This window comes from Euwallacea fornicatus, chromosome 33, assembly GCF_040115645.1.
Source record: "Euwallacea fornicatus isolate EFF26 chromosome 33, ASM4011564v1, whole genome shotgun sequence".
In the NCBI taxonomy this organism is placed as follows: Eukaryota; Metazoa; Arthropoda; class Insecta; order Coleoptera; family Curculionidae; genus Euwallacea; species Euwallacea fornicatus.
Genome location: NC_089573.1, coordinates 1,815,420 through 1,839,208, shown reverse-complemented (window position 1 = coordinate 1,839,208; position 23,789 = coordinate 1,815,420). Strand labels below are relative to the sequence as shown.

At 33.6% G+C, this 23,789-nt stretch overlaps 1 protein-coding gene across 5 annotated transcripts in view; it reads left to right on the top strand.

Annotated features, from left to right (window-relative positions):
• Window positions 1-23,789, top strand: part of Ptp99A (Protein tyrosine phosphatase 99A) — a 286,683-nt gene that overhangs the window by 118,487 nt on the left and 144,407 nt on the right. For all 5 annotated transcript variants that reach the window (XR_010733676.1, XM_066299450.1, XM_066299452.1 and 2 more), the window contains exon 4: window positions 12,876-12,911. Coding sequence is in view for 4 of the 5 variants with exons in the window: in XM_066299450.1 (XP_066155547.1) it covers window positions 12,876-12,911 (36 nt within the window). In the remaining variant the exon portion in view is untranslated. The remainder of the gene's footprint in view (window positions 1-12,875; window positions 12,912-23,789) is intronic.

The following is a 23,789-nucleotide window of genomic DNA, read 5'->3' as shown; positions in this document are numbered from 1 at the left end:
CATTTTGCGAACTGAAGTGTTAATCAAAATAGTCGAAATGGTCAGAATATTGGAGCGGCTGTATCTCAGGAATACTTCAGCCGATATCAATAAAGCGAAGTGAGTCTAGAAGCTCATTTCTTGCAGAATTATTAGCGGCTTTGATTTCTAACGAAACATTTTTTTTCTAGCTTATACCCAGGGAAAAAAATACAGTGAAAAACTAGTAAATTTTAGCGAACTTGTTATACTTATTGCTGAATTTTCCTTATAATCACATTTAAAAGTTCTAATGGATATCTCGGGACACATTTGGCGCAGTTTTAATTTTTTTCCCACGAAAAAAGTTAAAGAATTTTTTCAAAAAAAGTCGAATTTTTTAAATACCTTCTGGAGATAGAACAGTTCAGAGTATCAGAATTCGTAAAAATATCGAAGTTATCGACACTGATAAAAAAGTTGGATCGATTTTTCTCCTTCGGTAATCCATATTATCGTACTCAATAAAGCCCCTAGCAACAAGATCAAGCTATAAATCAAAAGTTATGAACTACATTCCCAATCTATAGATTTAAAAAAAGGTATTTTGATATTCTGTGGAAGGAAAACAAGTAACTTTTTCATGGGGCAACTTGGAGTAAATAATTCTATTTTTTTACCATCTGACACCTAATACGCATTTGTATCATTGTTTCTGAAACGCTCTGTATGATTGGGAGTACCACGACTGTGGCTTCCTTGTATGGTCTTGTGAACCGTTTATTTCGATGGTTTGGTCGGGTCCTCGTTATCAAAAACCTTAGAAAAAAAAAATGGGTAACTATGGAAATTAAGTATATAACAGACATATTTCACGAAGGGTTTAATCTGAAGTCGGTATCTGTCATCTAATTATAAAGCTTGTTACACACACTTTACCTCCTTTATTTCTTGTTCACAACGAAATGCCATTATTGATGCAGAATGAGCTACAGAACATTAACCACTAAATTTTGCCTCTTAAGTTAACAATATTGTACAAAAATAGCAATTTCAAAGAGGTTGTGTTCAGGAGGACTAAATTTATCTGATACAGCAGATCAAGTGAGAACACCAAAATCAACTATTGACAGGACCATACAAAGAAGTCGACACCATGATACTTTCAATGATGAAAAGTTGAACAATGCGAAAGAAAAAGGTACACTAGTCGCGAGGAGAAATGATTCGATTAATACATTAATTCGTCAGAAAGAGAATAACTTCAATGCCTAATTATATAATTAAGGCTTAATCTATGCCCCACTTAAGCTTTAGCCCACTTGAGCCTTCCCATAAGGAATTTATTGTTCTCAAATTAACTTAATTTATAACAGTAACTTTACACTTACGTCAGCTAAAGCTTAACGTGAACATTACTCAAATCTTACTTGTACGTTTAGCTCTAAATATAATATAAATTAAGATTAGGCAGAATATTACAGACACTTGCACCTCAGGTAGCGCTACTGTAAGAGCCCTGCATGAGCGAGGTCTGATGTCTGTCTACCTCTTTGATTTGGCCACCAAATGCTTCAAAAACGTTGAGCTCAAGAGGATTTGATTCGGAAAATAGCTAAATATCATTAAAAACGTTCATGAGCTAATCCAAGTAACCTAGGAGTTCTTAAGTTAAACATCCCGCCCAGACGTAGTTTCTATCACACAATGGAACTTTCCTTATCATATTCTCTTCGACAAATGCTTCATTATTTCATCTCAAAATTTCCATTCCCCATCTGATTCTTAAATAAAACCGTCATTCATCCAAAAATGTTCAAAATTCTCTAAATCAAAAGCCTCTTGAACTTAAGTTTTCAAAAACTTCGATGGTCAGGTTGAAAGAACAGACATGCGTTAGGCCATCGTTTAACAGTGCCAGTTGACGTGCTAGCGCCAATAGTAGTGTTATAATTAAGACCGATTTTACAAGTGATGTTTGAGCTTTTTTTAACTTAAGCTTTAGCTCACTTAAGTTCTTCCATAACAATAAAGCTGCTGGTACAACTGAAATTAATATGGTGGCAATAGATTCCTTATGGAAAGGCTCAAGTAAACTAAAGCGCAATATGAGCATAGCTTAAGCTTTAATACGTTCAGGATATGTGTGTGACCGAAGTTGTTATCCCCTTTGCTCATAATCTTGACGAGAACTTTATTGTGATAGACAATAAGGTGTGTCTTCATAATCTACAATTGTACAGGGTGAATCAACGAAATTACAAAGTAATTTGATGAATTCCATTTAAAATTTGCCCTTTCACTGACTGTGTTAATGTGATGTGGCTGTGAAATATGCTTACTTTAAAAATATTAAGATCTACAGGGTCGCTCAAAAGTTATATTTTTTTAAAGGTCCACCCTGTATTTTAGTAGCCTATCATCTTCTAATAATAATTATAACCTTTTTCATTTAGTTGAATATGTCTATCATTTACGGTTTAGGAGATATCGAGGCTTTTTTCGAAAATTTTTCATTTTCAAGCATATATTTATTGGCACATAGCATCGTTAAATCATTTGTTTGAATATTTGCTCAAAATAACTAATTAAAGCAAAATGTTTATGCTTGTTTTCCTCGGTTCTCAGAACTATAGATTTATGATTTAATAATAATTTTAGGAAAATATAATTAGAAAGGCATTTTATATTTATTTTAGATTGCAAAGTTTTATAGCTACTTGATAAAAATATTAGAGTTTTTATAAGTTGAGTATAGAATTAATTGATATTAAAATATCTCGAAAAATATTAACGATGAGTATAGAACATATTTAATAAAATTGGACGGTTTTCAAAGTACTATTAGCCAAGCTTAAAATATATAGCATATTTTATTTGAAAAAATTGATTTTTTTTAATTTAAATTTTTTTATGTTGCCATATAAATAGTAGACACCCGCGGGTTTTATTTTAAATGATTATTGGGCGAACTATTGACTTAACCTTTAATTTTATGATTCCAAATATGAAGGCTATTCTATGAGAATTGAAGATGTGATGCACCATAAATGAGTGTTTTAAAATGATAATTTTTCGAAATAAGTTTCAATATTTCCTGCACCTTCAAGATAGTCATACTCAATTATATTTAAAAAAGGTTTATGTTTAGAATACGATAGGCTACCCAAATACAGGGTGCGCTATTTAAAAAAAAGTTACTTTTTTGAGCAAGCCTGTAGGTCTAAATATTTTTAAACATTGCGTATTTTTAGAGGCATAGCACATAACGTATTCGGTTCGAGATCAAAGTTTAAAAATAATTCATTAACTTACTTTGCAATTTCATTAACTCACCCTGTATAAGAAGGCCTAAGAAGAAGTGAATTACCTTGACAGGTTTACGAACATAAATGTTATAAAACACGTAGTATACAGGGTGAGCCACGAGTAACGCCTCGGAATTTCATGACAAAGCCGAGCGATTTTTGAACTGTTTCTTTTTTGAGGTGTATACAGGCAAACTAGAGCTACATTTTAAAATTATTTTCAAAGTACATAGAGTGTCCCAAACACATGTAATTGATCAAAGTTGCATTTTTTTAAATGGGATCCCCTGTATATTATATAATTTTTGAAGTCGACCATTAAAATAAAATTAAATTGTATTAAGGTTTATGGTGTCTAACTCTAGCAGTTTTTGAAATAATTCAGTTTTTGTCAAGATGCAAGATAATTTTCAACACCCAATCTCTCATCCCATATTTAAGTTTTTAAATCAAAATTTTCATAGGAAGCCATCCAGGGACCAAATTTTGTACTGTAAGTTTCAAAAAGCCGGCGAATTGTACAGGGTGTTCTAAAAATAGCGCCAAATTCGTTCAACTTTTAACTGTTAACAACTTTTTTAATTTAAATGGGACACCCGGTATGTTGTGTTACTGTTAGATTCCGAATTTACTTATGTATTGAATATCATTAGGATTCCCTATACCTAGCTCTACTCATTTTCGCTAAAAACATACATTTTTATAAAAATATCTAAATCCCCAATTTTAGCATTATGCCATATTAAATTGCTAAGATATCCATGCAATTTAATTATTTACCTGCGTATATTTGTATATTACAATTTGAACAATATTAAAAAAAAGCAAAAAACTAAGTATAATTAAAAAAAATTATATCAGGTGTTCTACATGATGACCATTTTCTTCTATGCGTATTTTGACTCTTTCTTCAAAAGATTTTCCGACATTTTCTAGCATTTGTGGCGTAACAGAGGTAAAAACATTTCTAATTCTTATTTTCATATCATCAGCCGTGGTAGGAGGAATCTTATATTAGGGGTACAAATAAGTTTCCGCCGTTTAACAAAGCATGGTCCCACCAGAAGGTTATGCTGCAATTGCTAGATGTAAATCTTACTATCGCAAGTTTGATCAACTAGTAACAACATAACCTAGAAGTATTAGTGGTTTCGTATCAGCATCGCATTTTTTTTTCTTGCAAAAATGTCAAGTTTTGTGCCGAATAAGCGTCATTTGCGGGAACTTTTGATTTACTTCTTTAATTTGAAGAAATCTGCAGCTGAGGCGCATCGATTGCTTGTAGAAGCATATGGTGAGGCTGCGTTGAGTGAGAGAAGTTGTCGTGAGTGGTTTCACAAGTTTAAAAACGGTGAGTTTAACGTGGAAGACAAAGGACGCAGTGGAAGGCCGAAAACGTACGAAGATACGGAATTGGAAGTGTTATTGGAGGAAGATTCGTCTCAAACACAAAAAGAACTTGCACTTACATTAGAAGTGACGCAACAAGCAATTTCACATCGTTTAAAAATGTTGGGAATGATTCAAAAACAAGGGAATTGGGTTCCTTATGAATTGAAACCCAGAGACGTCGAACGCCGATTTTGCATGAGTGAAATGCTGCTTGCCAGGCATAAAACAAAGGGTTTTTTGCATCGTGTAGTCACTGGGGATGAAAAATGGATCCATTATGATAACCCAAAGAAGAAGAAATCATGGGGTCCACCTGGCCATGTTTCAACATCAGTAGCCAAATCAAATATTCATGGAAAAAAACTCATGTTGTGTATTTGGTGAGATCAACTTGGTGTTGTATATTATGAGTTGCTCAAATCGAACGAAACTATTACTGGAACTCTCTACCGAACACAATTAATGAGATTGAGCCGAGCACTCAAGGAAAAACGCGCTCATTACTACTCTAGACATGACAAGATTATTCTCCTACATGATAATGCTCGTCCGCATGTTGCGGCACCGGTTAAAACCTATTTGGAAACACTTAATTGGGAAGTCCTACCCCACCCGCCATATTCACCAGACCTTGCCCCATCCGACTACCACTTGTTTCGATCAATGGCACACGGTTTGTCTGAGCAGCGCTTTACATCATATGAAGATACCAAAAATTGGGTCGATTCATGGATAGCTTCAAAAGATGAAGAGTTTTTTCGCCGTGGTATCCGAATGCTGCCAGAAAGATGGGAAAAAGTAGTGGCCGTTGATGGGCAATACTTTGAATAAAACGTAATATCCCGTTCTTTCACAATTAATTCCAATTTTTTTATAGAAAACGGCGGAAACTTATTTGTACCCCTAATAGATTTCATTTTTTACATACCCCCATAAAAAATAATCCATAGGGGTAATGTCAGGTGATCTAGCTTTTAGATTTTTAGAACACCCTGTACAATACGCCGACTTTTTGAAACTTACAGTACAAAATTTGGTCCCTTGATGACTTCCTATTAAAGTTTTGATTTAAAAACTTAAATATGGGATGAGAGATTGGGTGTTGAAAATTATCTTGCATCTTGACAAAAACCGAATTGTTTCAAAAACTGCTGAAGTTAGATATCATAAATCTTAATACAACTTAATTTTATTTTAATGGTCGAGTTCAAAAATTATATAATATACAGGGAATCCCATTCAAAAAAATGCAACTTTGATCAATTATATGTGTTTGGGACACTCTGTGGACTTTGAAAATAATTTTAAAATGTAGCTCTAGTTTGCCTGTATACACCTCAAAAAAGAAACAGTTAAAAAATCGCTCGGCTTTGTCATGAAATTCCGAGGCGTTACTCGTGGCCTACCCTGTATAGTAGCACGAAACTGAAACTGAGCATGCGAACAAGCGAAAATTAAAAAATGCGGATTGGTTAGCAATTGCGCTTAGCTAAGAATGGGACGATATTCCTCAAGGGTTTATCAGACGTTTTCGTGAGCAGTATGACGAGAAGAATAACCGAAATGGCGCGGGGAAATGTAATAACAGAAACGAGAAATTTCGAACCCGAATAGATTTCCAAATATATTTTTTTAATTCACTTCTTCGTTTGCAAAGCATCATGTAACTGAGGGCGATAGATATCGAAATTCATCAAGTCTTCATGAAAACTCACGCTGTAGAGCTTTCCCCTCAAGAACTTCCAATTTGCGAAAAGATGCTTCACACACTTCAAATCCAACTTCTTTGTTTTGATGGTACAATTTCGCAAAAGTTATGTTTCGTTAGAATGGGGATAAATCAAATCGTTAAAATTAAAAAAAAGAAAAAAGGCATTATGCAGATGTCGGAAACGAGTTTTGAACTACAGGAATGCCATTAAATCCGAAACAGGTTCATGGTTGATTTCTCATCGCTTTCGCCGATCGTTGACCCGAACATTAGCCAGCATATTTAGTAAACCAACATAGTTCTGACTATTAATCTGATTGATTTAATTATTGATAATGACAAAAGCAATGCGGGATCGGGAAGTTAATTTTCATTTATTTATAAACCATATTTAATATACTCGTACATCTATACCTGGAAATATTCCATATAGGCATTCTGTCAAAACGATGTATAAATTAATATTTGAATATCATTTAAATTCTGCGCTTTTTTTGCAGACGAGCTTATTTATGAGAGGAGGAAAAAAGCAAACGTCATAAACACGCGTCCGTAAGGGATAAAAATACGTAACATAACAGATAAAAAATAATTGGTAGACGGTTTTGCGTTGAGGCGAGCTCTAACAATGGAAATGGGTAGACATAAATTATACTTTGTTAAGAGGGGAATATTCGGAATTACTCATAAATATTATACACTTGTTTCTGAACACAAAACTCCATAGTCTATTCACCAAACTTCACTCTCCATGAACTTTTTCAAGCGGCTTAACGCGATACCTACCACCTTTATGTCACAAGCATTGAATGAGCTTGCAGCAGGCAAAAACTTAGCAAGCGTAAATACGGAATAGCTGATGACAACTTTGCAAAAATCGACAAAATGGGGTAAATAACCCCCCGCGTGGTTCATATAGGGATGCAAATCTACCGTGAAAGATATTGATGTCAAGTCACGTGAGTAAATTGTCACGTATACCCTGGAACAGGGCTGCATGGAATATATGCCATGTTTAATTGCCCCCGTGTCGGTCTGGATGTATTTATTATACCGAATGGATATTTTTTGTTAAACGTTATTTAAACGGTTGTCCAATGTTCTGTTTGAACACATTATGTGTTTACGATCCTTTAATACTTCCCCAAAAACTCTTTCGAGGAAAACTTATATAACCCATTAAATGAAAGTTGCTGTTTTAAAATAGCTAAACCTTTTAGGAATATCGCCTTGCTGATAAAGAATTATTTAAAAGGAAACAAAATCTCACAGTTTCAACGCTTAATAATAATTTATTTTGCTAGCGAGTTAGGTCTCCGACCAGGGCGATAAAACCTCGAAAGTTTACAGAAAGTTTCACTTAGACCAGCTTTAGCTTGCACGATAATACGTAAAAAAATGTGAGACTTCTAGTTAAGATTTCTGCTACTCAGCATGATTGTAGTAACTGCAGTTGTCACTTTTTTTAAATTAAAGTTTGAATTGATAAGTATAAAAACTCTCAAAGAAAGCCCCTGGAAACGGGCGAAATTTTCTCAAAAAATGTTCCATTTCACATAAAATGGAACATGAATTAAAATAGATGTAAAAATTAGGACCCTATAAATATATATATTTTTAATAAACATAAATTTTTAAAAGAAAACATCAAATATTAATATTCACAATGATTTTATAATAGTTTTTGTCATAGGTTTTTGTCGAGTACATGCTCGTACATTGATCTTTTTCTAAATGGCCTTAAAATAATATTTTGCAGGTAATTTGGATTAACATTTTTTCAAATTAGCAAATTTTATAATTTATTTCTGAATAAATTAATAACTAAATATTTGTTAAAATTTCTCGCCGGAAATCCCATCTTCCATAGCTAAGTTCATGCATAGTTAACGCGAGAGCAGTGATAGGGGCATATTAAAAATTAGCAATAAGAGTTGAATCTGTAGGAGTATTCTTAACGGAATCTCCCCTGATAACATCGAATATCTGAGTGGAAACATTAAACAGTTCATTAAAGATTATTTGTCCTGGAGCTACTCCACCTATTTTTGAATCATTTTCGTTAACTGTCAATTATTTCTGTGGCCTTTACTAACGCTATTTTTTCCTTTTGAATTTCAGAATAGTTTTGCTTTCACGCTCTTTTGCTTTGTGACAGTCTAAGAGTGAGAATCAGAAAATTCTAGTGTCTTCGCCTTGAAACGTTTAAAATCAGCAGCATAATAGCAACATGCATCTTCAAGTACTCCAAGTGGTACACCTGGCATTCTGTCCTGAACCATTCGAATTCTCAAAGTAGCTTTTAAGAAAATCTTCTTTCCAGTTCTTTTTAAGCGATTTACTGAACAAAAATGTTATTGAATAGTTTCTATTTCCACCCATGTACTGAACGGGTATAATTTATTCGATGTTCATAAAATGTTTTTAATTTGAATATGACTTTACCATATTTGCAGGTGCATCAAATACCATTAGCAATAAGTTTTCACTTGGAACAAGACTTGGAAGTACCAAAAAAAATTTTTAAAGAACGAATGATCTGAGTCATGACTGAATACATTCGAAATTACGTTAAAAAATAACGTATTCCATAACTGTTAGAGAGCTACGTCTCACTTATTATTAATTATTACGCTATATTTTTTCGCATTTCAAGAAATTTAAAATGGACAGCTTTAACATTAAATCCCACCTTTTCAAGAGGATTCCCGTCTTAAAAGGTGACAGAATTTTAACGAGTTTTCCTATCGGAGGCCTGTACTGATCTGTATGAATTTTTCTATTAAAATCCCACAGCTAATCGTTAAAGCCAAATTGGATATTTCATATTTTAAATTGCCTTAACTGGGAAAATAGGGAAAGCCTCAATAAGGATTTGATTCAAAGAAAACAATGTCTAGTTTAAAGGTTAATGGAAACTGTCCTAGAGGTTCAAATAAGAATGACCAATAAAATTGCTTTTGAAGGGTTTTCTGAGGAAAAGCGAGCAAAAATTAAGTTACGCAATTCGGAAAGATATCTGGTTTTTTAAGTGTGCTAGTTGAAAGGTGTAAAATGCTAGTATAAAATTCCATAATGCACTCATTTGAATTTATAGGCCCTTTTCTGTTATCGCTAGCTGTAATGAGTGAGTGAGTGCGTTGGTTCTCTAACGAATTTCAGCTTGATTGAACTAAAATCGCGAAATATAGGTTCTTTATTTAGAGACACAATGACGAAGATGTACGTTACTTTCCCTTATTTTAAAATTTGCTGCTTAAGGAGTTGTACCCTTCATCACTCCTGGATATTCAAATAACTTCATCAAAAACCAATTCAAAATCGATTTTTAAAAATATGGTGGAACACAAACTTCCATTTTTTTCCAACTAACTTGAGATTACCTCCGAAATGATTTTTTTTTTAATATAATATTTCATTTTTTTTTTCAGTAAAAATACAATTTAATATTCTGTAACTTGAACTTGCATCGATTCTAAAGTTTTTCAAAAACGTGTCAGAATTTTTCGTACGTTTCAATATGTCACGAGAGATTTATTTTTTAGTGGAATTCACCGGATGCGAAAGAAATCTATATCTTTTTAACCCTTTTTAATTTTCCAATTTTCGATTGACCCCAATATTTTGTTCCCACGTTGCCATATTTCAGTTTTCAACAGTTAACGTCAAGACAATGTCGTTCAAAATATGGCAGTTGTTGAATATTTAAAGGTCACAGCATCAAGACGTTTTGCCTTGCAAGGAAGCGGCTTTTACACATCTGTTACTTTTTTTAGGGGAATTAAACAGCTACTTTGGCGTCTCGTAAAATGTTTTTTATTTTTCTGTAAAATTTTAATGCGTTGTTTGCTTTCTCTCCTGCGCAGTAAAATGAAAAAATAAACTTTTAATCAAATTTACTGCTTTCATTTTAAATACGCAAATTATCTCTAAAGGAAACTGCGTAAAATTACAATTCAAACTATATTGAAGTCACACCACTAACTAAGAAAAACGACTCAAATTTAGGTTTGAATCGATCCATTCCTGTCGCGTTATGAAGGAATTATATGCTCAAATTCTGCATACACGAATGTTGTAGTGGATATGAAATTTTTGACGACGTTGATTGCTCAAAAAATGTCTTTATTTGATTTCATTGGACAAAAATTTCATTTTCCCTCTCACACATTCTTATAAAATTAGAACCGATGAAAGCAAGAACACAATTTTTTGGGCAACTAACGTGATCACGTACGGTGTTCAAATTTGAATTATAATGAATTTTTTATCAATGAAATGCTTCAGATTTGTTGTCAGTATAAGTGGTAGTAAAACTGGTTTATAATTTTTTAAAAATATATGAATACATTTTTTTTATTTATACTCTCGTAAATTTATTGGTACCTTAAGTAAAATATTGTTGGTTGGTTTGGCTTACAGCTGAAATCCAAATTAAAAAAAAATTTAATGTCGCTAATTCAGGTTAGTTCGGGTTAGGTCATAGCTTTAATGTTGTACCGATGACACCGTATGGGCACTAATGTCGTCAATTAAAATTTCTAAACTGGAATCACATGGATGAATATACTGGGTTGCCAGGTAAAATAAAGGGTTGCTTGCAGAGACTGTTAGTTACTTACCTTGTATATTCCTCAAGTAGCTCGCAAAATTCACTTGTTGACATATTTCGTCGATTTGTTTCAAAACGGGTAGATTTTATTTTTCATTATTAAATCCACTTAATCGCCATTTGATTTAAGTTGAAGGAAGTTAGTGCCCCGGAAAATATAAAAACTGCCATATTTCAGACGTCGTTATCTCGAAAACAATTGGCAAAAATATGTACAAAAGGCATACATTAGGTGATTTAATTCGAAAAAAGCTCGATTTGACATCGCCTATTTCTATGTCGCTTTCAAGCAAATCGTTAATGGTTCATTCCAAAAACAAAAAAAAAATATTTGTAAATTAGTACTATAAGTTTTTACCGAATGAAAATTGAACTAAACTAAGACGATACGAGAACTTTTTTATACTTTGGACTATTTAGCATAAATTTTATGATACTTTCTTCTGGTTTCCTCTATTTTCTCACAATGTATCCCCAGTATTTAGAAAAAAACTTATCGTGAATATGTTAAATAAACGCTACCAACAATATATTTAAATGTAGAACGTCGAAGAGACTTCAACTCAACCCCTAATAAAGGGGAACGAACTGCAACTTTCCTAATCAAACCTATAGTTTCATTTTAGGGGCAAAATGAATTTTGATTACTATTTTAGTAAGCATGGTTGTTTACTTTCAAGTTTCTAGCTGAAATTGGTTCGTAAGCTTCGTGGAAATTCTACAATTACCTCCTAAACATACGATTAATATTAAAAGCTTTCCGGAAGAGGACTGCCATACAGTTTTACCCCTCAGTGTGGTGGAGGCAAACAAACTGAGGTTGAAGTAACGTAATTGGTGGGATTAGATTGTTGTCCATCTTTCAAAAAAGGTCTTGTTGATGGGCAAGATGGAACTTTAGTTTTTTTTTGGCAAGTTGTTTTAACGAGCGGTTTAAGGAGGATAATGTGACTGGATTGAGGACAATTGTTAAATGGAAATATCTTTTTGGCAAAACTTTACAAGTGGTCGAAAAAGCCGGGAAAACCGTTTCATTAGTCTCAAGCGCGCAATTATTAGCCGGCCAAGTGGAAAAGCCCGCCAATTACCATTGTTAGTGCAGATTCAATAGCTGGACATAAGAGCTGATCTCTTTGAAGCATGGTTTGCTCGATGGGTACCCTTGAATTATAGAGTCGTGAAAGCGAATGTTATAAAAGATAGATGCAGCTGGTTTGGATAAGACCTAAGGAAATGGTATAATAGCAACCAAGAGCCCTTACGAATTTTTTATTACGCCAAAGGTTATCACACTATTAAGGGGCTCGTCAAATGGAAGTTTTCGTCCATTTTAATTTTTTAAGATCATTATCAGTTTCTTTGCGTGTGCACTAAAGTACCCTCTTGCGAATGAAAAATTTCGTTGAAAACTTCTCTTTTAACGTATATGTGTATTAATAACTTATCCGTTAGTTTTATCGCTATATTATTAATTTAAATTTCATACACAAACCAACTAATACGCATTATGAAATTATTAAGTTAAAATTGCTTTTTGCCTGTGCTGTGTGAAGCTTGGGAGCATTAATTTGAAAAGTTTGAGTTAAAAGCTTTGTTATTAGTTTGAATAGTAGCTAACTGTTTAACGTGTCGGTAGGTAGATAAATATATATGTATATATATGTATATATATATTTAACATTTTTCATATATTCATTATTGGAGTGAGCCGTAAGTCATTCAGGCTTTCCGTTCTATTAAATTGTCGTTGTTTGACAAATTTCCTAGATAAAATAATTAATTTGACAAGTTCACATTTCGAAAATTCGGTTCATTTATCATGTGACTATTTTCGCAAAAAATTAATGATGGTTTTATGCTAAGCGCCCCCATTAACTTTTTTCTTATTTTCCAGGAAGCACCAAGAGCGTCCAGACCTCGACGAGGAGAAGTAAGTTTTAATCGATAAAATTTTAGTAGGACGACTAAAGTAAGATAAATATGATTCCACAAGGCATCTTACTTTATTAAACGTTTGTCAAAGGGCAACATGCAGGGAAAATAAAAATCTGTGTTTAAGGACCGAGAATCAGGGCGATAAAATAGAATTGCAAGTGTAACTATCTCCTAAGATATACCACATATCGTGATAGTGTCCTTAAAATTGGAAACTATTCTTTTACATGGGATTTGTCCGGAAAGAAATTGCAACCTTTTTGAAGATAAAATGGAAAACTCTCGTATATTTTAACGAGGACTTTAGTCTGTGACACAATATATCATTTTCTGAAGCACGATTTTTTGAAATAAAGGGTACCCTCACGACGAGAAATGCAGGACTTTACTCGATGTGGGATAAAACCTCAATTCAAGGGAACACGCTCGATACCCGGCTACATATTTTACATTTGTATAGTCGAAATATTAAAATTTCTGCGCTGCATCAAAAAAATACTATCGACAATCATGCGAGAGAGTAGGAAGCTGCTGAGCTATAGCCCCTATACATATATCACTCGCGTCCAAAAATTGAAGCAAATCAATACCGAGGGAGCTTTGGCAACAAAACGAATTTGCCTTTCTACAGGGTGCCCCGAAATCATTGAAATAAGTCGGTATGGGATCCTAGATTATGAAAAAAAGAACCTTCTTTGTACATCTTTTCCATTATTAGCTCTTTTCATATTTAGAAGTATCATATAGAATTTAAACTACAGGCATGAAATTACTCCCGAGGGAGTATTTGAATCCGGCAAACTTATTTTAAATGCACGTTCTAAACTACCTAATTGCTAGTACGACAATAGTATCAAAGTTTGGGTAGAAGAAGGGAATGTCATGTGAAAAATCATTGTACAAAGATCTCAAAAACCATTAAAGATATAATATTTTGTGAAATACACATTGGGAGAAATCTTTCAACTATACGAATTGAAAAAAAATTAGATAGCTTTTTTACCTTAGAACACAGTTTATAGATAAGTTTGTGGTAGTTAAAAATACTCTCAAGTATAATTTGGGCTTCATAGTGTAAAATATGTTAAATATACAGTGTCCGACAATAGTGCGTCTGCCTTCACTACCACGAAAAATTCATTTAAAAATAACGCACTATTGCAATACCTTTTTTGGATGTTTAAAAAGTATGCCTGCATGGATCCATTTTTAGTCTACATAAACACAACATTTTCCCACTGCAAACAACTTTTATAAAACTAAACAAACATATTCCAAAATTATTAGTCCGTTTTCCAGCGATTGTTGATTTTTTTTTTTTTCGAATGGTTCTTATTTCCAAAAAAATTTAACTCGTACCTCCCTGTTTTAGTAACTTTAAATCCATGTTTTTCGACTTGGTACCTTCAATTTCGTCCACCTCATCATGGAATCTCAAAATTCATTCATCTAAACTTTAAAAAGACTTCAGCAGGAGAAAACGTTTGAGAAAAATCCAAATTTAGCATTTTGTGTTTTAATTAAGATTTTCAAAAAATTTAGAAGTTTCAATTTGGCCTTAGAGCAAGTATTGTATTTTTGATTTAGATAAAAAAAAATCTTGTAGATTGAAATTCGAATTGATTTTTGCTACAAGTAGGGTAAAAAATGTCATTTAAATATAGTTCTAAATGCTAGGCGGTACTGAACGACTCATTGTAGAGAAATGTTATCACCTACAGTGGGTTACAGCCAAACTCGCTCAACAAAAGAAAATATATTTTTTTCGTGGGCAAAGCTTTCAAAATGATTTCGATCTAAATAAAACCCAATGTTTTTGAGAGTATAAGAATTAAGTTTTCCAAAAAAGAACAATATATCAGAAAACGTTCATTTGCTTAAAAAGATAAACGAAAAACTATAAATCATTCAAATTTTGTGGCAAAAGCAAAATTCACTCGCAAATGTGAATATCACATTTTTACACAAATTTGTGTCAAGTGAATGTGGGTTTGTGTATGCAGGTTTTCTTTGATGTTGCTTATTAATAAGTAGTTTGTTCCTGGCCGTTCTACCTCGAATCTGTGCTCTATGTAGAACATTCCGGATAGTTTATGTCGTCACGGTTTTGCTTCAAATATTCTTGAAGCCTTTCCATAAATTTAGAAGCACTTAGAAATGGTTCTTTTTTATTTCCTGCACAATATAATGTTCTTCAGCTTCGGAACGCGCTTTGTTATGAGCCTTTCTCCACTCGTTTTTTTATTTCATTCCTCGCTTTGTACCTTTGCACTACACCTCTTACAGTAGAATAACTTCTTAAGAATATTTCTGATATTTTTCCAAAAGATTTTCCATCTTGAAAACATATAATAATTCATCTTCTCTCATCAGTAGACATTTTCCCATGTTGACGACACATTTTAATCTATTTTACCATCAAAATTCCTCCAATTGAATTCGACGAATAATGTAAACAAGTCAAAGAAATGATAACAAAGTGATTGAAAGCTTGAAACATATTTCGTTTGAGCTAGTTTTCCCTCTCCACAAAATTTGAGTTTTTATTAGTATTTCGTTCATATTTTTTAGGCAAATGAACATTTTCTAGTATTTTGTTTTTTTTTTATAATGCACAATCCTTATAATTGTAAAAATATTGTTTTTTATTTTGGCCGCTATCATTTCGTTGCTTTGTCCATTCACAAAATGGATTTTCATTTGATGAGCAAGTTTGGCTTTGACTCACTGCATAATGTAAAAAGTATAAACCCTTTCAAATATTTTTTTCTAATCGAATGAAAATTAATTAATTAATTTTCAATTCCATTTGTTTCTCTTAAACTATTGAAGGAAATAAAATAAAATTTATAGCGCTTCCAAGTAATAAGCCAGAGATGTATCGTAATATAGAAAAAAGTAGAAAATCTATATAGCAATTTTTGATCGCTCTGTTTGTTAAAATATTTTCGTAAAAGGGCTCCTTTAGTACAGTATATGTCGACATTAAAACCAAATTCCTCACCGTAGTAGGTTTCGATCTATCAAAATAAAATTCAGTATTGCAGAACATGTATTTCCCATTTACAAAATTAATAAAATGCTTAAAATTCCTATGAAATGAAAACAACGAATTTTTATTATATAACACATTTTTAGCTGAATTGCTCTTATTCTTGACTTTTTCATCACCCTGTATTTGTTTATATGGATTATTCTACAGCACCTTGAACATCTCAATACTTTTAATGATATCCCAGAACTTTTTTCCTTTTTTGTTTCATGCTGCTTGGACATGACGCCTTGTACATAAATACGTGTCATTTGAAAGGTGGAATTGCACAGTATTCTCAGTTAAAACTAAATGAGAATCATATTGACCCTTCACTAAGGATTTAGATGAAACCTCTTGTTAAAGTTTCAGTAATAGGATAGGAAATAATTATTATAAAAACATAAATGAACTAAACTGTTGTATGGAATGCGAGTATGTAAAATGTGCGAGACAATCTAATAGTAGCTTGTCTCGATTGCTGAAAAATTACAGTTTTTATCATAAATTTTTTCTCACTTTTCTCTATTTTGTATACTTTATATATTCATATTCTATGCCCCTGTTAATATGCATTTTTATAATATTTTCTTAGGTTGTGGAGACCGTGTCTGACACTGGAGTGTCAACCAAAGCATTTGTCCGAGAGTTTCTTAAGGGTTAAACGTGATTCTCAGTTAGTTTTAAATGAAAATAGTACGCAACCCTTTCTTGTGTACGATGAATAATTCCAAAGAAAAATATTTAAAAAAAGAAAATAAAAAATTAACAATTAGCATTAAAAGTATAGAACATTTTTTGAAATTTTTCTCTGTCCATATGAATTCCCTATAGCGAACTCTGCCTGTAATGTACTTTCTGTTGTAAAAAGAAGATATCTTGAACATATCAACTATGTCTTGTATTTGGTATTAAGTATTCTCCTCCTTCCCCCAACATCAAAGCATACAAGCGAAAATAAGCCAGATTCGAGTTTTGATTAAATGTCAACGCAAATCTAATCTGCTTAAATATTTTATTAGGAATGTTCGGATTATACACAGGCTGTCCCGGGTAAGAATCTGGGCTACAAGGATCTCGTAAACCATAAGAGATAGGGAGGTAGTTGAATTAGAGAAATGTTGCGCCTTTCTGCATTCTGGAAATTCTTGTTTTCAAACTTGAAACATTCTTAGGAGATTCGAAGTTATTTGAGAGAAACCGATTTTTCATGATTTCTTTTTCACTGTTTTCCGACTATATTTTCAAAAAAATATGTTAAAATAAATTTGACATTCTTATTACCACTTTTTCTCGTCTACAAGATGGTGTTTATAGATTTTCTCTCCAATGTTGCGTATATTGGAAATCGTAATCAACTTTGTTTCTTTAATTAGTCATTAAGCTTTATTTATTTTACTCTCAGTAAATTCCACGTTTTCTCTAACTCTAACAATATATCCCACTTACGAATTATTAAATGATTTAGTCCAAAATGTCAAAAAATAGTTCAATTTCTACTAAGGATCCCGTAAACTGTCCCCCCGCGACCTTCCGATATTAAACCAATAAACTTTTTCTTCGGGGGATTCCCTAAAATTGAAATTTACTGCAAGACTTTTTAAAGTAATGCATTGAAGGTTCAAGTTCGAGTCGCAATAAGAAAGATAACTCTAGAGATTTAAGATAGTGTTGCGGAAGAAATTGTTATCCCGGATTATTTCTGTTTGGAGAATGAGGGTGGAATATTTGAACATAAAAAATAATTTCCAACGATTATTTTGTATTTATTTTCTTATTTACTAAGTGACCAATTCGAACGAATTATTTTCAAAACCACTGACTATGTCGAATAAAACTTACGTTATATCGAAAAACGCAGAAGGGGACTTTTCGGACTGGACTATTTAATAAATCGTAAATGTGATACATCGCTAGATTCAGAGAAAGCAGAATATCCTAAGTGTTGGAAAAACTCCAACATAAAGATCGCTCTCACGCATTGTCCTAAAATCTGGGAAATAAATCTGGTAAAGAGAGAAACCAGAACCCAAAGCTCGACATACCACTGGGTGCCAAACCCTGGGTACCGCACTAATCACCTCTCATCTGGTGCACATACACCCTGATTTATGAAGTGCAAATTGCCCAAGCAGATTAAGGGCATCAGTAAATTAGGGTGAAATGTAGCAACAAACTCGCAAGTGGACATGAACCAGAGGGTGTTAGCGATAAGGTAATGGTGTGAAAGCATCAAGGTGGTGATTTTCTCATAGAAATCGTGGGAAACCAAACTCGGGAACCTGCGTTTTTCGGGAAGGGGCACGAACCCTCTTGGAGGAGACGAGTAGAACCTTTTTTCACCCCGTCGCGTCAACAGCAAACTTCTCTCGCTCTCGTTGCCATAAAACCCTATACATGGGCATTATTGTTAATAAGTTAATCACAACTCACCCTGTAATTCAACTAGTCTGTGATTAAATTTAATGTAATTTGTGTAACAGAGTTTATATAGCTTCTCGAACCTTTGGAACCCCATTATTTTATGGCGGTAGCCCGTTTGGTCCTTCGACTCAACTACGAAACCTCACCAGCGTATTTGGATTCCTCTGTGAGTGCCTGGTGAGGCAGTCACTACTGTTAGGCAGGAACTCAGGAAGTCCCTGGCCTAAACACTGAGGGTAAAGTAAAATTGTTAAAAAAAACAAATTTGATGGTGGTTTCGACGAAGTGAAACGTCGGATCAAAAGCTCAGAAACGTCGCCTTGTGGAGGGAAAGCTGTGACAATGGGAATGTGATATTTAATTTAACATATCTGTTAGGGACTCTAAGTTATTGGCTTTTGTTTCTATTTATTTTTTTATTGTTGTTAATGTTAGGTTTATAGTATATTGTCATTTATTCCCTTAAGTTACGCCCATGTACTGCGATACTTATTCGGAGAATACCATCTGGGTGCCAGACCACATGGCCCATCAGGCCAAAGCTAAGGGACGCTTTGGTTGGGGAATGTGCTACTAGTCAAAGGAAGCTTTCTCTATAGGGACTATTGCTTTGATGGTCAATTTGTTGGACCCGCGATATTCCCAGAAAAGCGACTAGTATAGATATTCCCCAGATGGTCACGAGTTATGGGATTCGGTGTAGCCATAGCTTATAATGGTTCTTGGTGGTGGTGCGCCCCTGGTTGGAATTCTTCGGGGTTAGTACTTAAGGGATAATCGGAGCAATTTTCGCTCTCTTCTCTGCTCTTCTCTTCTCTTCTCTGCTCTTCCTTTTGTTCTGTCGGATGAAAGCTGCGTCGGTGTCGGGATGTGATCCGAATCATATTGTGTAACCCGCGCAATAAGCATTCTCCCTCTTCTTTACTTAGACCAAGATTCTTACATTCTTTTGAGATAAGTGCAAAGTTAATACAGTCCATTTTTACATAAAACAAATTGTCTTTGTCGTGTTTCATTTATCGAAGGAACACCCTTAACAACATCTCTTAAGATAAAATCAGTGAAAATAAAAAAAAATCGGTTTTTCTCAAAACAAATTCGGAACCATTCCGAATGTTTCTAATTTGAAAACGTGAACCTACAGGACACAGAAAAACGCCACTCCTCTCTAATTTAATGACCTCCCCATCTGTTATGGTGTACGCAATCCCTGCAAAGTGCATTCTTATCCAGAACAGCCTGTATATCCGAATAAACATCTGAGATTTCGTCTGTCTCTCAAAGTTCCTGTAGGTTGTTCACCGGGACGTCTTCGATTTAGTTTATTCGGTTTGTAATTTTCCTAAATGATACACCGGTTTACTTAATCAAATTATGCGACCCCTTTCAGGCTCAGTAGTTCGGGGTAAATTTGCTCTTCTTTCTATGCTGGACACACTCCTTTGCGAAAAAAAACACACATAAAATACAGCACATCCAACCGTAATAAACAGATGTAGTCGTAATTAAAATCGTCCGCTGTGGAAGTTCTGCGAAATCAATTTTTTTATTCCGCCATTGTTTCTATTGTTAATTACACACATTTCTTGTTCCATATGCCTCCGAAATATGAATATAAAATCAGTGAAAGTGTTTCAGAGAGAATATCAAATTTGTGTGATTATCGAGAATATTGAGTATTAGACATAATTCCGGTTTCTGGTTTCGTCGTCTAAAGACAAAAGCGCATATATTTCCCCTCGAATTTATTTAATGCAATATCAGCGAGGAAAAGCCAATGTTCCCCACTTCCAATAATGCCGGCTTTGAGGTGACTTCTTATTTAACTTCCTTTACTGGCTTCTCTTCTAAAGGAGGAGGAATTGTGTTTCTTTGAAATATAAAGCACCGCCGGTAACGACTAGGTAGTCGTTACTATAAAACTTTAAATACTATTTTTAAGTACCTACGTAATCCTCCAAGTTATTTTGCGTTAATTGGACGTCTAGGTCCTCAAAAGAGAACTGCATCCGCACAATTCTCCACACGTTTCCATTACAAACCTTCCGAACTGATTGTCTCCCAATTTCATGGACGAATTGCATTGGTTTTTTTCAAATATTTTTTGTCCAGCTCGTTGCTTTATTATGCAGGCCACATTCAATGGGCTTCAGCGATATATTTTATTATGCACTCGCTCTCTCTTATTTGTACAGCGTTGCATGAGTAATCGAGTTCTTGCTCCCTTCAAATTTTTGTTGGAGGTAAAGCCACGAATAGAAATGTTGTCATCTTTAATTGGTTCAGCTCCTTCAGTACCGTTCATCACCCGGAAATGGCGGCCACATCATGGGAGATTTCGGTAAAACTTCCATATAAGGAACGTGGTGCTGATTATTCATTTTAATCGTTTCCAATCGTGTCAATGGAGGGATTGTATTGGAACGTTATTCTAGAATGTTGGAACGTTGCTCCTGTATTGTGCAGCCTTCAGCGATACACAGGGCGTTTCACAATTAATTACTTTAATTTCACGAGGTGATCTCTGTTCATATGTTTTCTTCTCCACTAGTGCAATGTTCTCTTTGCCGCATACTTGACTGAACGGATATGTAAGCGATTCCGGTTACATGAACGGATATGGATTTTCTCTCATTTGATTGATTGGATCAAATCTAACCCGTGATATGAAAACCGATTAATGACAGCTCGCATTTCTATTGACCCGACGCATCTCGTATAATCTCGCATTAGTAACAAGGACAATTTGACACCAACCAATGAGTGCAAGCATTCATTTTTCGATCATTTTGGTAGTCGTAGGCAGGTTAATAAAAATCAAATTTTACGTGTCAATGTTTGTGTTTATGTTTTGAGATAATTTTTGAATATTGAATATTTCAATTTCGAACTGAATTGGAAATCCACTCAGAGCGAGGCGAGTGACATTTAAATTGAAAGAATTACTTGGAAATTGTAGACATTTGTGGTATTTCGCCACGTAACGAATGGAAAATGTAACTTACACCTACATACAGGATGTCTGGAAAAGTTAGTACAAAATTTAGGGAGTTGAAAGGAGGAAAGTAAAAAATAGCAAAAAAGTTCCTATAAGCATTGGTCCGACGGAGCGTCGTTGCTGATATAAGAGCCTCCAAGTAGATCCTTCATTAGGATATTTTTTAATTAACTTTCATTCTGATTTAGATAATCGGAAGGAAAATTGTAATTAATAATCATACCATGATGGCCTATACCCCTCATAAATTTAATCAAAATCAATTTTAAATAAGGGTTGTTTTCTAATTACTTTTAATAGAAATTTTTAGAATGTTTTTTATTGATTTAAATTATCAAGCTAATAATGTTATTTTTTTATGAATTAGACTTTTTTGAAGAAAAAATGACACTCCTTTTTTTTCGAACTCTGCGTCACCTAACAGAAATCATAATTTTTAAAATAGTATAAGACTCAGAAAAGTTACATTTTTGAAAATGTTTACATAGTAGGCATCTTTTATGGTAACAGCTTCGTTGCAGTGATTGTCACTTTCTCTAATGAAAATAGTCTGCACGCTGAAAGAGACCTACGGACGTACTTAAAAAGTTGCTAAGTGACCAAAGAACGCAGGAGAGTAAAGAAAATTAATATTTATATTAAATTTTAGGTCATGACTTTGAATCAGAAAATGCATAAAAAACATACAAGTAACTATTAGTACAGTGAAATTGACATCATAAAAGGCGCCTTCTGTGTGAAACTGTTGCGAAAATGTTACTTTTTTGACTCATATATTATTCTTCAAAGAGTTATTTCTGGCTACACTATGTAGAGTTCGAAAAAGGATAGAATTGTTTTTCTTTAAAAAGTCCAGTTTATTAAAAAATAATATTATTTATTTGAGAATTCAAAGAAATCAAAATACTTCTGTTAAGGGTAGTTCAAAAACTTCCCTTATTTATGCCCTATTTTGATGGAGCTCATGATAGCTACATACCCTTATGGTATGATTATTACCCACAATTTTCATTCCATTATTTTAATAAGAAAGAAAATTATTTTTAAAATACCCAAATGATAGGACCCTTTTAGAGGACCACATCACAGTAACGATGCTCCGTCGGATCAATGTTCATAGAAACTTATTTTACTATTTTTGATACCACTTTCAGCTTCTCAAGTTTCGCACTATCTTTTCGAAACGCGCTGTATATTAATGGCTCTATATTAACTAACGTTTATTCCTATTACCCATGATTAAAATGTCTAGAATATTAATCACCGCCATTAATACACTTTTTCGTTAAATAGCTATTAAAAGGTTATTAATTCCAACAGTTTGCCGGAAATGCGAAAATTTCTCCCGGTATTATAAATAAGAATTGTATTCTGCCGCGAGTTCTTCATTGCAAGTTAAAAATGGGTGCGGTAATATTAAAAGATTAATAATCCTAAAATGTTTCCAGTTAAATTTAAACAATTATGACCAAAATAGGTGCTCGTGAAGAATAATTAGTTATGGAGACTCCAGCACGGACAAACTTTCGAAATCAAATAATCGCAAAAACTACGCGCAGATTCTTTCAGATAAATTCAAATAGAGCACACGATGAATATGAGCGTACGTATAATATTGTGAAAAGTGAAATTTAACCTTGATGAATTAAAATTACATTATATCCCATTTCGAAAAAGTAAGCTGCGGCTCTTTACTTATATTTTTATAAAGGATTAAACTGCAGAATGTTGCAAAATTTATATCATTTATTGGAACATTCCTCTCAGCATTCTTCAAATATTTTCCTTTTTGTAAAACTTCAACAAAATAAAATAAATCCAGTGATTCGTTTAAGAGAGACACCGTGTACAATCATGGATACAGGTAGACATAGCCATTATATATAGTTTACTGAAAGGACCTAAGCGATTTATGTTGTGTGAACTGATTGGATTTTATAAGTTTTTGCATGAATTTGGTTTTTGGTGATAGTCAAGCTTAGTTTAAAACTTACTTCAACTGTTATTGGTCTTCAAAAAAAAATAAATTCACTAACCCGGATGCAAGGGGTGGCGTGCCTGTAAAGAAGTATTTGCTGATGTTTCAAGTATCTACTTTGCATGTGGAGTACTTACTGCACCAGCAAAGTATTTACTTCAGGTAAATGTAGTATCTTTTGTAGAACTTTCACTTCGAAGTCGTAGTAGACACTCCACTTTAAGTAGCGTATCGTCCCTCATGATCATTTTTTGTGTTGCATGTCCATGTCTGTGTTTATCTCTACATGACCACAATTTATTTAACAGGCGTCCAAATTTGGTAGTATTTTAGTATATACAGGGTGAGCCGGGAGGATCATGCCAAACTTCAGGAGCGTGTTGTACCTGAAAAATCAATGTAAAAAAACTCAAATGTTGTTATCCGATTTTCGTTTGTTTAC